General features: G+C 33.2%; 1 protein-coding gene across 1 annotated transcript; it reads left to right on the plus strand.

Annotated features, from left to right (window-relative positions):
• Positions 1-837: 837 nt before the first annotated feature.
• LOC129798297 (protein Skeletor, isoforms B/C) lies at positions 838-17,637 on the plus strand. The gene is made up of 8 exons (XM_055841362.1): positions 838-944; positions 9,161-9,374; positions 9,431-9,778; positions 9,846-10,263; positions 10,325-10,460; positions 10,519-10,812; positions 10,870-11,482; positions 17,269-17,637. The coding sequence occupies exons 1-7, from the start codon at positions 929-931 to the stop codon at positions 11,436-11,438; spliced, it is 1,995 nt and encodes a 664-aa protein (XP_055697337.1). The 5' UTR covers positions 838-928; the 3' UTR covers positions 11,439-11,482; positions 17,269-17,637.
• The last annotated feature ends 127 nt before the right edge of the window (positions 17,638-17,764 follow it).

Genomic DNA, 17,764 nt, shown 5'->3' on the forward strand with positions numbered 1-17,764 from the left:
TTAAGAATTTATGCCCTAGACACACTTAGGGTAAGTGTGCCAAATTTCGGTATAGTTGCATGCAGGCGACAAAGTCACAAATTTTAAATGTAATATTTTTAATAAAAATTGAATATTTTTGTTACTCTTTTATAAGGAATGTTGTTTGGAACCTTGCAGACAATTTATCATCTTTATTTTCTCTAAAATCATTCTTAATACATTTTAAAATGAATAAAAGTGTAGACATAGCATTGATGGCCTATTTCGGCCACCTTCATTCTCATAGTTCCTTGCCCTTCCAGAATTTTTCAATATCTTTTTTAGATCATCTTGTTCGTCGAAGCGACTTTTTTATTATTTTTTTGCATTGTACAATCTCAAGAGTATCCAAAAACTAAAAATTCCTGGAAATTCTAGGAACAAAATATATGGCCGAAATTGCAAGCTAGCCGGAATTTGGCACACTTACCCTACGACTTAAGCTGAGAGACAGCTTAACGTAATTATAATCAAAATAATAATCAGATTACATCTCTTTCAGATTCTAACCATTCCTATCAGTTTCCGACTAAGCCGTCTCTCGGCTTAAGTCGTAAGTGTGCCTAGGGCATTAGACGACTTCCTTGAAAGTTCTTAAAAATCTACTAATATTCAAAGTACTCTAGAATTAATTAATTGCTAAATTATACCAAGAATATTAAACACTGATTTTGCAAATTAGCTTTTCTGGAATTCCAAATTTTATCCTTCCCAAATTTAAGGGATTATTATTAATTTATTCAACATAAAGAAATTAATAATTTCTTTTAAGCTCTGGCACTTAACTTGTCTGTCTTGCATCAGCTGAATCTTGGAGCTTTTCCCAAGTTCTTTGGCAAGTTGTTTTATTGCTGCTTCGGATGTAATCTTCAGGTCTTGAGAGAGTCTGGGAAGTGGCTGAGATTGGATGAATGAGATTCGAGGTGAGACATTGTTGCTGTTTGCCACGTCTAACTGTGTGGTTATCTGTATTAAATTCACGCGATTCAGTCGCGGACTCCCCTTCCACCAGCCTCTTTCTCACGTCGGAAGACAAGGCAGACTATAGACTTGCTCCCGAGGTCTCCAACTCTTCCAATCCCGAAGACACTCGACTTTGTCTTCAGCTCACGTTTCCACTGCGAACGGTTTTAGTGATTTGTCGGACTCGGACGGAGTTGAAAGACTCTCTTGGTCTCTTTGCTTCAATCTGAAGACTCTTTTTTCTTTACTTTTGGTTTGAAAATAAATTCCTTGAGGATTTTCACGGATGTGTTCTTGAGTGCTTCAAGTGCGGAAAATGCATTTGTGAAGTGTGAAATGTGCTTTTTGCTGTGTGACCAAACTTTTGAGGATTACTAAAAGAGGCTTTCCAGGAGATCCGTCAAAAGAAAAGTTAAAAATTCAGAGACAAAATGACGAAAGTGCTGCAAGTTGTCAATTGGTGTACATTTCTTGTATTCCACCTGAGCAATTTCTATTCAATTGGTACGTGGTCATTTGCACTCTGAGTCGCCTTGAATTTATCACAATTAAATTTACTTTCAATTCCGGCCCCATGACGCCCCTTTTAAAAGTGTCTCACCAGCAAAATAAGAAAAAGAAAAATCCAAAGATTGTAAACTTTATGCCTCAGTTCCATTTCTCACAATCTCGCACTTTTTTTTTAAATTTTCTTACTTCATCCGCAAGAAACAAAAGGTTAATGAAATTGAGAGGAAATTTTTCTCAACAATTAACCACTTCAAAGAGCATTTATGGCAATAGTCGGTGCTCCATGGAAGAGCTCGAGAACGAAAGATTTCAATGGTCTCTGGAGAAGGAAATGCAGCATAAGAAAAAGTGCGTCAATTTGGATCGTCGCTGAGACGATCATGGCAAAAAAAAATAGAAAGTGGTTCTAATGTGTTGTGCAAAATTTACGATGGGAACCGGTTTCCGCAATTTATTATTCACTAAAAGCTCTAATAGATTGACAAAAAACTGCCGAAATTTTATCCAAAAGCGACGAACCTGCAATTTTCACAACTTCCCGATTTCTTAGCTTCGTTGTTTCCTAGCAAAATTCTTGTTAGACTTTATTATTTATATATTAAATTCAAACTCTGCTGTGAAAGAAAAGTTATCGCTACATCTTGAATATTCAATGACTTTTATTAATGAGTTTTTTTTGCATAAAACAAGAGAAATTGTGCCAAATGTTTATCATTGAGAAAATCGCAAAAAAAATTCATTCACAAGAAATTGTAAATATTCATTATAAATTTTTCAACTTTGGCAAAACACAGTATTTTTTTACCAAGTTATTTTACTGTGAATATGTTCGTGGTAAATTTGGCATTTATTTTATCAATTAATGCAAAAACGAAAGGTCAAGCTTTAGGACTTGTTATTCTTGTCAGAAGCATGAATATTGATTCAGAATTTTGTTTTGACCAAGGTATTGACATAAAAAAAAAAACAGAAGTAAAACTTAAAAAAAAATTAAATCAAGAACAGAATGATAAATATTTAGTTTGAAAGACGGCTGAAATTCGGGTCCAAAATTCAGAGAAACCCTTGCGAAAACTTTGTCAGCAGCGTTCTCGATTCAAAATTAGGAGTTTAAAACATAATAAATTAACCCCAATCAATAAATTTTGCAATTAAATAAAAAGTTTTAATAAATAAAAAGAAAATAGTGAGCTAAATGTGGGTAGTAAACATGTGAAAAATCAAACGACCCATATAATTTTATATTTTTCACGCTCTCAGAGTTACTAATAACTAATTCTTTTAATATAATTAATTTTTAATATAATTAACAAATAAAATAGAGAAAAATTAAAAATAATTTTATATTAAATTTTATATTTTTTCTGACATATTCAACTTCGAAAGGAAATGTTACTGAGTTACCAAATTTGCAAAATCCCAAAAAATGTAGATTAATAAATATTCCATTATCTTAAGAAGGGGTATAGGAATCTTTTGGTAAAAAGTCTATGGTTTTATTATTCGAGAAAAGCAATAAATAACTGTTAAAGAATGATTTTGTCATCCTTTAACAAATAAATAACCAAGTTCAATTTTTTTCCTCTAATCCAAAAATCAACAATATTCTATGTCTAAGAACTGATTTATCTCTTAAGGGGTTACATGGGTCGAAGACTAAAACATAGCATGTTCCTCTAACTAAGTATTTTTCAACATTGTAAAAGAAATTATTTAATTCAAGTCATTTTAATTTGCTAAATTCAGATTAATTTGGCCAACCACATTTAATGCTATTTTACCATGTTTAAACGTGTTTTGTGAACCAAGTATAAGTTTATATTAATAAATAAATAAATATCTATCAATTCAAATGATTTTTAATGCCAAATAATTCATAGGAATAATTCATCTGAAAATTAATTTGAATTTAGAAATGGAAAAAATCCTAGTGTGATAGCACGGTTAGGCATATGAAAATGCAATTTAATTTATATTTTTTGAATTTTTCAATTAATTTTTTTTTAAATTCAGGTGCTGGAACCTGATTTTCGGATTTTTTTCTGGATAATATTCAGTTTTCGATGAACAAGGCTGCTCAGGGTAAATTTATATGATAACAAAAATTAAATGTTTCTTATTAGCAAATGAGTTAAAGAGTTAAACTGTCCTTAAATGTAAGGAGTTTAAGTCACCTTTATCACAACTTAGCTTACATGGCAAGAATTCAATTTTTTTTTTCAAAAATTATTCATTCTAATTCATTTCCTAATATGAAATATTTTTAGTTTTTTCTGCTTTCAAAAGAATCTACTCTGAGTAATCTTGTCCACTGAAAAGTCATTTTTTCAAAAAGCTCTCCGAAAATCAATTCCCAGCGGATGAATTTTTTAAATTTTAAATGAAAATTTAAGAAAATGTAGTTTAAATGTTTTGTTTTCATATGCTTAAAAGCTTAAAATAAATAATTTTTTACAATGTTGAAAAAAAAACTTATAGAAAAATCAAGTTGTTTTCTTTTAGTCTCTTTGATCCACATAGCCGCTTAAAAGCCTTGAAAATATCAAGAATATGTTACTTTTCTGTGATTAAAATTTAATACATACAAAATTGTAAAAATCTTATATCTTAAAATTATTATTAAAATACTTGTTCAAAATGTCGCTCGACATCTTGCACGACATTCATTATTTCCATTCGTTTTTACATAGAGGCACTGAAGACTAATGGCAAGTTTTTCCTAAAAAGAATTAACTTATCGGTCTGATATATTTCAAAATTGTGAATTAAAAGCTATCTAAAAATACATATTTTTTTTATATTTCATAATGTTCACAGAAATAATACAAGAACTATGAGAATATTTGGTTAAGTCGCGGTGCAAATATCTACAATTTTTTTACAAGGAAAAGTGAAAAATAGCTTCACTTTTTATTAGGCTTGATGAGCCCCTGAATTTTTAACTACACATTTCTGAATTTTCTGTTTCTTCAAATAAAAGGGAAACTTTGAAATTAATCCATTTAAAATTTTATTCAAAAATTCTGAGAAATATTAATCAATGTGTCGCTGCTAAATGGATCGCTTAAACTTATAACTTAGATGATATAGGGAAAACTGAAGCAATAGGGAGTGTATCCGGGTTTGCCAGTAGAAAAGTGGTCACCCTACGAGGAAAACACTTATTTGGTCTTGCCCAGAGCTTTCGGTCCCGAGATGGACTTTCTTCAGTGGTCGACTAAATTGTGATTTCGCGGCTTTTCTTAGGGATCCGTCGAATTTTGTTGGTCAAGATGGTCATCACCACACCGCGAAAACAACTTAGTCGACCACTGAAGAAGTTCCATATCGGAACCGAAAGCTCTGGGGAAGGCCAAAAAAATGTTTTCTTCTTAAGGTGACCATTGTTTCACTGGCGAACACCGGAAATACCACATGCTCATAAGTTCTTTGTGATTTATTTATTACCTGTGTCACGAATCCGAGCAGGAGAAAAAGAGGTCCTTCATAAGTTTTTGACGAATAAATCAGTTCAGACTTGTAGTGGATTCCAAGGCCTTTCTAAGGAACACAAAATATCTTGAATCGGTTAATAAAAATGTATTCAAAAGTCTTTTTTAATGTTGCACCTCGAAAAATAATCCTTAGGAAAAAATATTAAAGCACATTTCTGTAAATGAACGAATATACGAAAATAAAAAAAACAGGTTGTAGTATAAGAAAAATTTAAATATTTTTAATAATTAAACATTTTATTTAAAAAAGAATTTCTTGGTTCTTTTACTTGTTTTTAGATAAATCACTTTTATTTAATTTGTTTCCTATTAAAAAATAATCAGTTTTTTTAAATTTGTAAGTTTTTAAAAAAAATTTATAAAGAATTACAAGAGTTATCTATTACTACTGTATGAGATATTGAATTCACTGAGAGAAATACGGGTGTGAAATATGCACAAATCGGGGGTTATTTTTCACACCAAATTCTAACCCCGAATCAACCAAACCTCTCCGGTAGTAAATTTGGTAATAGGCGGGGGTTAAAAATATTGAGTAGAAAAATCAAACCCTATCGAGTGTGAATTTTACACCAACGCTATGCAATAAATTAGAAACCCCCATCGAGGGTTATTTTCACACCAATGGTATTTGAAATATTCAAACCTCGACAAGTGAAATTTTAACACCTGTTGTAGTGTTATTGTTATTACCCCCATTGAGTGTACTATTCACCCTTTTTTTGAGATGTACATTTTCCACCCTTCCCATTAAATAAAAATAACATAATTCGGTTTAAATAATTTTATTTATATTTCTATCAGTTTTTTCCTAACATAACAGATTTTCAGTTTTTAATATTTTTAGTCTCAACATATTTTTACTATTTTTCTAAAACCATGTCAGCTTTACAAGAACTCTTGAATTTGGAATATCATATTTAAAATTAAAAATCTAACAAAATTATTAATAATAGCTACATGATTTCTAGTTACTTTATTTTCCGAACAGTGCTATGTGCGCTTATTTTTTACACATACATATTTTTGTCAAATCTTTTTAATTATTTATGCACATTTTTAACCAATAAGATATTTTTTTAATAATCTAATATACTTCTATTATTATTATCATATTAAGTAACAAACAATCTTTACTATAATGAGTATTTTTGTTAAATAATTTTTCACTTAGAAACCGGAGTTTTTTTTTATATAATTCAGAGTGATCTATGTATGTATGTTCACTGAAGAATTATTCTCTTAAAATCGCATATATTAAAGAAACGAATATTAGAAACAGTTAGGTATTTACAAATTCCTTTTGTTTACTCCACCATGTATTTCATAGATACGAATATTTGAATTTTTTTAAATTTAAAATTGAATATTTTCGAGAACATTCTGATGTTTTTTTTTTAAAATTTTGAAAGCATATTTCAAAAACCGTTTTCTTTTGGAAATTTGTGTACCTACTTGTATTTTATAGAATATCAAGAAGTCCTTCGAGCCTTCGAGCTTATTTTGTACGTCCGGTGCGGCGTTTTATTTTTCAAACGAGTTCCTCTTTGTCCAAGAAGCCTCGAATATTTTCCTTTTTCCCTGAATTCTGTTTAGCCACGAACGAAGAGCACGATAATCAAATTCTTTTGCTGATCAACGTTGCACACAACGTAGAATATTCTTTAAACCTATAAAAGACAAAAAACATAATATTACTATTCTCCTAAGAAAACAATAATTGTACTAATACAAGATAAAATGATTTCTAAAATATAGAGAGAAAATTCAGTTTTTAAGAAAATGGTCTAAATCTAAGGCTTATTTTTTAAAACAAAAAATTTCTAAATGAAATATAAAGTATTAATATTACATTTTGAAGTTTTTGGTAATATCACTCCGAGTTTTGTTAATTTATTAATGAATTCTGTGTCTTTTATTATTTTTGTGAATCAAATAATTTATTTAACTAAAATAAATTATTAAGCCTAACATCAAAATTGAGAATATTATATTCAAAAATCGCAATTTTTCATAAACTTGAACGCTTAATGTGCTAAAATTTTATATTCCAAGTAAGGACTAAAATTTTAAATGTTCAGTAGTGAACTGTAGAAATGAAATTGAAAACAAATTATTATATAACGCTTTGAAATGCAACTCATGAATTGCTAATTTAAATATACAGAAAATACTTTTCCACGTACACTACCTTCATTTCTTCAATGATTAAAAATATACAAAAATCTAATAAAAGTGAAATTCAAAAACTTGTAATTAATATGTTCCGTTTGGTATAGTATCTTTAATTTTTAATTTAATACGGATTACTAAAAGCTTCATAAAACATTAAATATTTGAACTAATAAAATATAACTCTGTTGGCACAGAATAAAATATTGAATCAAATTATTAATCTAGACCGTATAAAAAACTCAAGGATTAAACTATATTTTTCTGACTAAAATACACAAAAAAAACTAAAATGATTAACTCCTTGATATTTGGAGTGATAAAATTCTGTTTTTTTTTTTTTCATTTTTTTCACTATCTGTTTTCTAAGATACTGTAATTTATGTTTTAATTTATAATTTACTGATATTTTGCATAAGTGTCCTATATATAACTCACCTTTGTACACGTTCACACATTCCAAAAATTCGCCAACAATGCAGTCGATAACCCAACTACCCTCTTTTTGGCATCTTGTGACGTTTTGAGACTATTTTAAATCAGTCTCTTTCTGATTTAAATATGCCTCAGATTTATTGAGCATGTCTTGTCACCGTCAAGATAAAACATCCTTTGAATCAGGGTTTTGTTTCACCAACTCTGTAAATAAAATCGTAAAATTTGTAAAGAAATAAAAAGTACCAAAAAAGGAAGTGTTGTAACATTGCGATGGCTTGCTTTTTACAATGAAATTTATTGTCAATTGTTATTTATTGTAAGTTATGCCTTCGCTATTCTTTTTAATCTGATAATTTTACACCCCCTCCCAATGATGCGCTATCCATATGATATTAATGCTGATATTGTGTCACGATAGGACGCGATGATATTTGAAATTTATCACTTTATTTGTAGAACTGGATTAAGTTTTTTTTTCACACGTAGAAAAGAAGTTGCAAGCGCCACAGCATCTAATACAACATTTTCAAAAAATACCAGAATTTTTGTCTTTTCCTGCCAAATATTTCACTTTCTCTCCGATATTCTTGGTATTGTAAAGAAATTTGCATACTTACTGTTTTATTCACGCAGCTTTAGTCCTTAAAATCACTTTTTCTCACATTAACACAATAAAAAACTCACGAAGACACTCTTTCCTGTTGGACGCGCACAAAAGACTGAAACCAAATGATGAATGCGAAAAATTAGTTGCGTCTTTTTGTTCCGTAACACTAAGGAGGTGTTAAAAAAACACTATTTAAGTGAACTTTTCACACTTATTTTGGAATTTCCTCATATTTGTTGCTAGAGGTGTAAATTTCACACCTCACGAGGTTTAAATCTTCTGTAACGAATTATTTCTCTAAATAATACACTTTTATACTTTTTTCAAACTAATAATGAAACAAAAGTGTAATAGAATTCATACACGTCGTACTTTTGATTGTCTATATGGCGAAAACTACATTTTAGGTGGTTTTTTAAAGGTTGTATGAAAAGTGTAAATTTAACACTCGGAAGAGTTAAATTTTGTAAAGCGAAATTGGTGTGAATCCCACTTTTTTCTCATATTTTTAGTGTGAATCTAAACCCCGATTGCCATGGTGCATATTCAACACCTTTTTCTAACCCCGGCTCCCAGATTCATTTCCCTCAGTGTTTTTATTAGTTTTTCTTTCAATAATACTTTTTAATAAAAAAAAATCGCAACTAGGTTGAAACAAGACAATATATTGAAGAGAATTTTAAGACCTTTCCAATGGTACAAAGTTTGTTGCAATCGGTTAAGCATAATTTTGCATAAAGACAATTTGTAGAAAAAAAACTGATAAACCAGATCGCCATTTTTCCTTTCAGGACGCGTAAGTGGTATTTTAGAAATATTGAAGAGTTTAATTTAGTATTTTGAAATCGGTTTAATTATGTTAGTTTTACCCGTCTTACCATTATATCGAAAGTACTTATCATCGTGACTAATACTGTGTCATGTGAAGTCTTAAACAAGTTTCTTGAATTCTTAGAATGTGCTGATGATGAAAAGTATCAAGGAAAATTCATCGGGAAGATCAACTCGTATCATCATCAAGTTTCTGGAGATGTTTATGCTGTAGATGAGAACACTTTTCTCCTTTCAAGCTTCAATTATGACGGAAACGGAGCTGATACATTCTTCTGGAGCGGCGCTTCAAATCGTCCTGGACCTCAGGGATTCATAGTTCCCGATGAATACGGAAAGTAAGTCCCATCAAAAAAATCCGCAATTCATCGTATCTAAACTTGACATCTTTCAGGACAAACATCCTTGAGAGATATTTCAACAAGGACTTCACCCTAAAGCTTCCGGACAATAAAAAGATCACAGAAGTCAAGTGGTTGGCAATTTATGATCTCAACAGTCAGAATGACTTTGGGGACGTTTACATTCCTGAAGACTTTGAACCGCCAACGCCTCAGAAGGGGGGTAGTTTCTCAAAAGGAACACATGGGGTCCGTAGCGAAAGTATTGAGATCCTTGATTCAAAAACGATCAGGATTCCAGATTTTAGTTACACAGGAGGTGGAAAGAGAACCCATTTCTTCGCAGGTGTTGGTCCTGCGCCATCTAACAAGGGCAACAAGATTCCAGATGAACTGGGATAGTAAGTAAACCAAGATACTTCTTGGAAAGCCCTTAGATTAGTTCATCAAACTCGATCTATCTTTTAGTTTGGATCCTATACGCATTTACGACAAGGAAACCATCACGCTGGAGCTTCCCGGAGACATGACGATCTTCAATATCGATTGGATAAGCGTTTTCGATCTTGAGACCAATGAAAATTTCGGATCGATCCTTATTCCAGATGATCTAAACGTTCCACCTTCTTTGATCAAAATCCAACAACATCCAGCTGCCCTACCGAATTGTAAACAACTTCACAAGGACATGAGGATCTCCTGGGAGGTCTTTGGTCCTCAGATAACGATTGAGTTGGCTGGACAGGTTCTTCCAGATGAATACATGTCCTTTGGCCTCTCGGGATCTGAAGAGAGGAGTCAAATGCTAGGAGCAGATGTTGTAGTAGCTTACATCGATGGGTACAGGGGATACGCAACGGACTACAACATCACGTCCCTAGCTCCGGTAAAGTCCCAAACCTTCTTTTTTACTGAAAGAACTAGTGTTTACCAGAAATTCCTTTTAGTGCGTTCAAGTCCTCGGTCAGAATAAAGGAGTCTGTCGGGATGATGTTGTTGGAGGATTAGACAGTTTCCAACTTCACACGTTCACAAGAGAAGATGGAATCAACACGATAACCTTCCGAAGAACTCTGATTTCATGTAAGACTTACCCGTTGTCCTTGCTTCCCTAAGCATACTAACCCGGATTTATTCATAGCTGATAATGGAGACAAGGAGTTCCTTCTGGACAGACCGATGTTTGTTGTTTGGGCCATGGGGCGTCTAGATTCAAACAAAGAACCAGCCTTCCATGACATCTATCCCAGAGAGGACGTTGTAATCCATTTCAACTCTTCCGATCCCGTTAACGATTGCTTCAGCTTCACGAGAAGCGAACATTCACAACTCAAAGAACCCTGGGAAAAGACTCAAATCTTCGACAGAAGTATCAGATCCTTCACGGCAGTTTTGGGTCCAGCGGGAGGAAAAAGAGGCTACCAAGGGATTACGGGTTGGTTCGAGTATTCTAACTAAGGAAGAAGTTCTGATCACTGTCGTTTTCTTTCAGGGCATGTTTCGAATGGTCTAGCTTGGTACATCAACGGAGTTATGATTCCTGAACTTTGGCTCAGACGAGGCCTCACCTACGCCTTCCGAGTCCATGGTGGGAATAATCCTCACTCTCCTGAATACTACCATCCTTTAGTTATAACAGACGAACCGAAAGGGGGCTACGACCGTCTGACAGACGCTAAACAATCAGAGATCAGGGTCCTAGCAGGAGTAGAGTTTACAAGGAGAGGTCGACCTAAACCTACAGCTGCCGGTCCGCTTTGTATTGCTCGTCATCAGGAGCATCAAGATCGTCGGCTTGACGATGAGTACCCTACATTTAAGAAGTTCAATCGAACACTCCATTACACTTGCGAACCCGGAGATCCTGCTATCCTCGAAATCACACCCAACACTTCCTGGCCCGACGTCGTGTACTACAATAGCTTCACACACGCCAACATGGGCTGGAAAATCCACATTGTGGATAGTTTTTCGACAAACGTTGGGAGCAGTCAGCGTTTAGAGATTGCTCTGTTCCTTCTAGCACTGGTCTTTTCTCACGCGATGACGCTAAGGAACTAAAGGGTTCCTTAGAGGTTTGAGAGGTGTATGTCTGCTGACTTATGGTATGTCCACAATCCTATTGACATCTAAAATTTCTTCCTTACAATCCTATATTATCACTCTTCGGCCTGGATTACTTGGATTAATGTACTGTCAGGTATTTGGTTTAAAATCCAACAACACCGATTTGACTTGGTATTCTGATACTTAGTCTTGAGTCCTGATCAACAATTTTTCTTTCCAAACTGAGTTTTGGATTCGGTGCGTAGACCTTGAAGTCTCCTGTATCCCACGCCATACTTGGGATCAAAACTAATTTAGTTTCTTCTCTAAACCTAAAGCGGTCTTCAGACAAGAAGTTTAGCACAGTTTCTGAAGGTTCTTTAGTCCTAAATTAGAACTTAATCCAGATGGCTAAGTCTTAGGTCTGAAGCCCGAATAATGATCTCTTTTAGTAACACACTAAATCGAGTGGAAGCTTAGACAACGACTTCTGAAAATACTCTACGCATTTTTCAGAAGAGTCTTCCTAATTCCAACAGAAATTTTATTACTGATAAAGAACATTTAACAAAGAATTTAGTTTGTCTGCAGCCGTGACCAAATAATCCAAAACCTTTACTTTTCTAAATTCAATCGAAGGGGTACATAGTCTTTTAAAACTTCAGATGGTTCATATTGATATCCAAAATAATGAATACCAATCACAACTCATAGCAGCGTCCCACTCCTTAAACCCCTTAAACCGAAAGAAGGACCCTTCCCTGCCAACTTTAGTCAAGATCAAGATGGGTTCGTTTCGAATCAAATATTTAATCTTTCAAACTCCAGTTGGGATACCCCTTCTTTCCGATCTCTAGAAACAGAATCAATATTCCAAATATTCACCTTGCCATATTTCAGACCCAACATTCTTTCATGCTTCATTCCGGATAAAAAACTTGTTTTTCCAATCAGTTCAGATCCAGGACCGTCTTTCTAGCGTCTATCCGAATTAAGACACAGTTTTATCAAACATCAGTTTAGATTGAGAACTCTTCTCTACAAGATCATAAAAAGATTAAATCTTTCTAAATTTCAATCCAGTAGCCGAATTTTACAATATCAAATATGAGAATGAGATTTTCAAATGTCAGAATCCTATACTCAAACTCACACTACTCACATTGATTTGAGAACGTTTTGTCGAAAAATCGCATGGAACTTGCACAATGAGATGCTCAGAGCAAAAGTGGACCATTTTAATAGGGAAATGCACACAATAGAATAGAGACCACTCTTGCTCTGAGCGTCTCCAATGTGAGTTGAGTTTCAACTCAATGTGAGTAAAATTGTGTGAGTTTGGGCAAAAAAGTTTGAGTTTGATAATTGAGTAAACTCAACATTTTTATCTTTCACATTTACTAAAAACAAACATGTTCAAAAATATCTAAAATTATACTATGTATTATTTTTTATGAATATTGCAATATGAATTAGCATCTAATTGTGCGAGTTGCATGCGATTTTTCGAAAAAAAAATCGCATGCAACTCTAGTATCTAAAATTATACTATTTATTATTTTTTATGAATATTGCAATATGAATTAGCATCTAATTGTGCGAGTTGCATGCGATTTTTCGAAAAAAACGTTCTCAAATCAATGTGAGTAGTGTGAGTTTGAGAATAGGATTCTCACATTTGAAAATCTCATTCTCATATTTGATATTGTAAAATTCGGCTACAGATCAGGATCCCGTTTTTTGCGAACTGCTTGTATCGAGAACTCATTTATTTTAATTATGTGTACGATTCTTTCTTTATAAATTTCACCTCGTTCGAGAAACCGTTTTTTCCCAAATCTAGAGCAAAATTCCGTCCTTCCAAACTTCATGTAATTTCCAGAAACCTTCAAGAAATACCACAGAATAACTGACGAAGAATAAGTATAATGCAATAGGGAGATGACCTCCTTCCGGATGCGTCAGGGATGCTGATCCTTTCAGAGACCAAACAACAATGTTTTTTCGCCAAAGCTTTCGACGCGACAGTGCGCCTTCTTAAGTGGTCAAAACCGTGATTCTTTGTCTCTAAAATTTGTCTTCCTACACTCATCTACTCCTGAGGAATAAAAGGGAAATTTTAGGATTTTCATTGGGAGCACTTTGGACTTGCACATTCAACACAAACCAACCGTTCTCAACCAACTCTTTAGTCTCTGAAAGGATCAGCATTCCTGACGCACCCAGAAGGTTGTCATCTCCCTATTGCGTTATACTTCAAGGAATAAGGTATCAAGGTACCTTATTCCCCTTTATTCCCAAATTTCAACCCAGATCGAAAACTTGCCTTTCCTAAATTCAATCTAGATCAAATCTCTTCTTTCTAATAATCGGTTCGGATAAAGATTTCAGGTTTTCTAGATTCAGAATAAGCCAAGCTTTCATCTTTTCTTGCTATTTAATTCTGGAAATATCAATTTTTTAAATTTCAGCTCGAACCGAAAACTCATTTTTCCAAACTCCAATTCAAATCAAGAACTTCAAACCGAGATATGACTAAATTCACGGTGCGACAAAATTTACCTTTTTGTGGGTGTCTTTGACGAGAGTGCCAAAACTTGTTAGCGGGTCATTTAAGGACCTCAAATCTGCAATCCGTTTGTCCGGGTCACCTCTAGATTTTTTTGGAAAAGCATTTTTTGTTTTTTGCTGTTTTATAAAATTCAAAAAATCATATCTCCGGTTCTAATTATCCGGTGGTAGTCACATAAAGCTAAACTGACGCGTAATTTCATCCTCTATAACTCTTGTGAACATATCAAGCACCTACGATGAAATTAAAGTATATTTTTTAAAAATTTTTTGAAAAAGGGCACCTAAAATGGTGCATTTTTCTGTGTTTTTTCCATCTTCTAGTAATTTTCCCACTTTAATAGAGCATTTTATATGTCAAATAACTATGCCTAAAAGTTAGAGAATTTAATATTCTTTCATTTTCTTTTGGTTTGAATTTTATATCTTAATTTGTTTATTCACAATAATTTCTTGAAAATAAAGTGCATTAAAATCTCTTATTATATATAATTATATTAGTATCTTTGTCTAACCTACTGAAGAGCATTCTCTTTTGCACTCTTACTTACACATTTCATATGAAAAGAGGTGAAATGAAAGAAAAGAGACGTATTTAGAAATAGAGAGAGAAGAATAGCTGTTATGAGTGACAAAAAACTATTCTTTTCTCTTTATTTCTATATACGTCTCTTTTTTTCATTTCGCCTCTTTTTATGTGAAATGTGTAAGTGAGAGTGCAAAAGAGAATGCTCTTCAGTAGGTTAGACAAAGATACCAAATAATTATATATAATAAGATTTTATTTTTATAATAATGCATTTTATTTTCAATAAATTATTGTGAATAAACGAATTAGGATAGAAAATTTAAACCAAAAACATATGAAAGAATATTAAATTCTCTAAATTTTAGGCATAGTTATTTGACTTATAAAATGCTCTATTAAAGTGGGAAAATTACTAGAAGATGGAAAAAACACAGAAAAATGCACCATTTTAGGTGCCCTTTTTCAAAAAATTTTTAAAAAATATACTTTAATTTCATCGTAGGTGCTTGATATGTTCACAAGAGTTATAGAGGATGAAATTACGCGTCAGTTTAGCTTTATGTGACTACCACCGGTTAATTAGAACCGGAGATATGATTTTTTGAATTTTATAAAACATCAAAAAACTAAATATGCTTTTTCAAAAAAATCTAGAGGTGACCCGGACAAACGGATTGCAGATTTGAAGTCCTTAAATGACCCTCTAACAAGTTTTGGCACTCTCGTCAAAGACACCCACAACGTGTCGCACAGTGATTTCAGTCCGGATGGATTATCCAGCTTTATCCCGGATTAAGGTTCCATTTTACCGTACGCATACCTCAGTCTCGGTAAACAATCCGTCTTCTCTAATTCCGAAACCAATCCAGATCAAGTCCAAGTTATCCAAGATCAAGTTTTCTAGTTTCAGAATAAACTGAGATCCCGGACTTCTAAATTTCGTTCTGTACCGACTTTCGGCTTTGCGAGCTTCAATTTTGGAAATTCCTTCTTTCAAACTACACCCCAAATTGAAAACTCATTCTTCGAAACTCCAATTCAAACTAAAGTTTTATTTATCCGGATTTTAGTTCGAACCAAAACCCTGACTTTCTAAATATCAGTCTAGGCCAAAGTTCTATCTTCTACCTTATGATCTGTCTTTCACAGTCTTATACCGGATTAACAGCTCATTTTATCGTACTTCAGCCTTGATGGGGAATCCGTCTATTATTATTTTTAAACCAATACATATCAAGACTCTTCTTTGTGATCTTTGGTTCGGATAAAGGTCCCAGGTTTTTTGGTTTCAGAATGAACCAAGATCCCGTCTTTCCTAGGTGGAATTTTGGAAAATCCTGGTTTTCAAATTTTATTTCGGACTGAGAACACGTTTTCCAAACTCTAATGCAAATTAAGGTCCTATCTGAATTTCATTGCAAATTAGGATCCTGACTTTCTAAATTTCAGTCCGAGCCAAGGTTCTGTTTTACATAGCTTCAATCTGAATTGAATTTTAGCTCGGATGGAAGATCCATCTTTTCTAGTTTTATATCGGATTAAGATCCCTTCCTAGAAAATCCGTCTTTCCTAATTCCCAAACCAATCCATACCAAATCCCTTCTTTCTTATCTTCAATTTGCTAAAAGATCCCATTTATTTTAATTTCAGAAAGAACCAATTTCCAGGACTCTTAATTTTCGGTCTGTAGTCTGTACCAATTTTCGGCTTTGCCAGCTTCAGTTTTGGAAATTTCTTTCTTTCTAAACTTCACTCGGAATCGAAAACTCATTCTTAGAAACTCTAATTCGAGCTATGGTTTTATTTATCCGGATTTCAGTTTCTAAGACGCTGTTTTTCTAAATTTCTGTCCAGGTCAAGGTTCTCTCATTAAGTCCAGGTTAAGCTTCAACCTAGAATAAATTTCAGTCCGAATGGATGATCCGTCTATCACAGTTTTATCCCGGATTAAGTTCTCATTTTATCATACAGCAGCCTTGATTGGGAACCCATCTTTTTTAATTCTGAAACAAATACAGATAAAGGTCCCGGGTTTTCTGGTTTCAGCATGAACCAAGTACCTGAACTCCTAAATTTCGGTCTGTACCAAGTTTTGGCTTTGCTAGCTACAATTTTGGAAATTCCTCTTTTTCAAACTTCATTTCGGACTGAGAACTCATTTTTCTAAACTCTAATTCGAACTAAAGTTTTATTTATCCGGATTTCAATTCAAACTAAGTCGCTGATTTTCTAAATTTCAGTCCAGGTCAAGCTTCAACCTGGACTAAATTTCAGTCCGAATGGATGGTCCATTTATCACAGTTTTATCCCGGATTAAAATATCATTTTATCGTACTTCAGCTTTGATGGGGAACCCATCTTTTCTAATTCTGAAACAAATATAGGTAAAGGTCCCAGGTTTTCTAGTTTTAGCATGAACCAAGATCCTGAACTTCTAAATTTCGGTCTGCACCATGTTTCGGTTTTACCAGCTTCAATTTTGGAAATTCCTTTTTCTAAACTTTATCCCGAACTGAGAACTCATTCTTCGAAACTTTAATTCGAACTTAGGTTTTATTTATCCGGTTTTCAGTTCAAGCCAAAATCCTGACCTTTTAAATTGAAGCCCAGGCGTCCAGGCCAAGTTCCTTCTTTCCTAACTTCAGCCCGGAACGAGAGCCCGTTTTCTCAAACTCCAATTCGAATCAAGATTTTTATCTATCCGGATTTCAATTCAAACTAAGATCCTGATTTTCTAAATTTCAGATCAGGCCAAGACTTCGACTTACCTTCTTTCTTTCTTTCCAAACTTCAATCCAATCCGGATATACCTTTCGAATCTCAATGGAACCTGTTCGAAATTCATTAGAACGAATATAAGATTGCGTCTGGAGCCTAAAACCCAATAAGTCAGCAGAAAGGATTTTTTGAATATTTTTTTAAAGGTTTTTGATCCACAAGATTGTGGAATGTGATCTCGAGCTTCCCGATTTAGAAGCTCACAAATTTTATGACTTCTCTTTTTAGCGAATTGAGCAAACGAATTGACGAAATATCGATAAGATTTATAGAACTAAATTTTGAAATTTCGAAAAACTAAAAAATAAAAATTGTTAATATTCTGAAAAAAAAAAATTTTACAATTAAAAAACAAATAATTTAAGTGAAAAATTTCTTTATTTTTTTAAATTTTGAAAAAAATATAATAATTTTTCAAAGACTTGCAAATCCCAGGAAATCAACGTTGATCCTCGAATGAAAA

Source organism: Phlebotomus papatasi, chromosome 1 (genome assembly GCF_024763615.1).
Source record: "Phlebotomus papatasi isolate M1 chromosome 1, Ppap_2.1, whole genome shotgun sequence".
NCBI classification, from domain to species: domain Eukaryota; kingdom Metazoa; phylum Arthropoda; class Insecta; order Diptera; family Psychodidae; genus Phlebotomus; species Phlebotomus papatasi.

Coding starts and splice junctions, on each gene's coding strand:
- LOC129798297 (XM_055841362.1), top strand. Junction 10,264..10,324: donor ACATCACGTCCCTAGCTCCG/GTAAAGTCCCAA, acceptor AATTCCTTTTAG/TGCGTTCAAGTCCTCGGTCA. Junction 10,461..10,518: donor CCGAAGAACTCTGATTTCAT/GTAAGACTTACC, acceptor ATTTATTCATAG/CTGATAATGGAGACAAGGAG.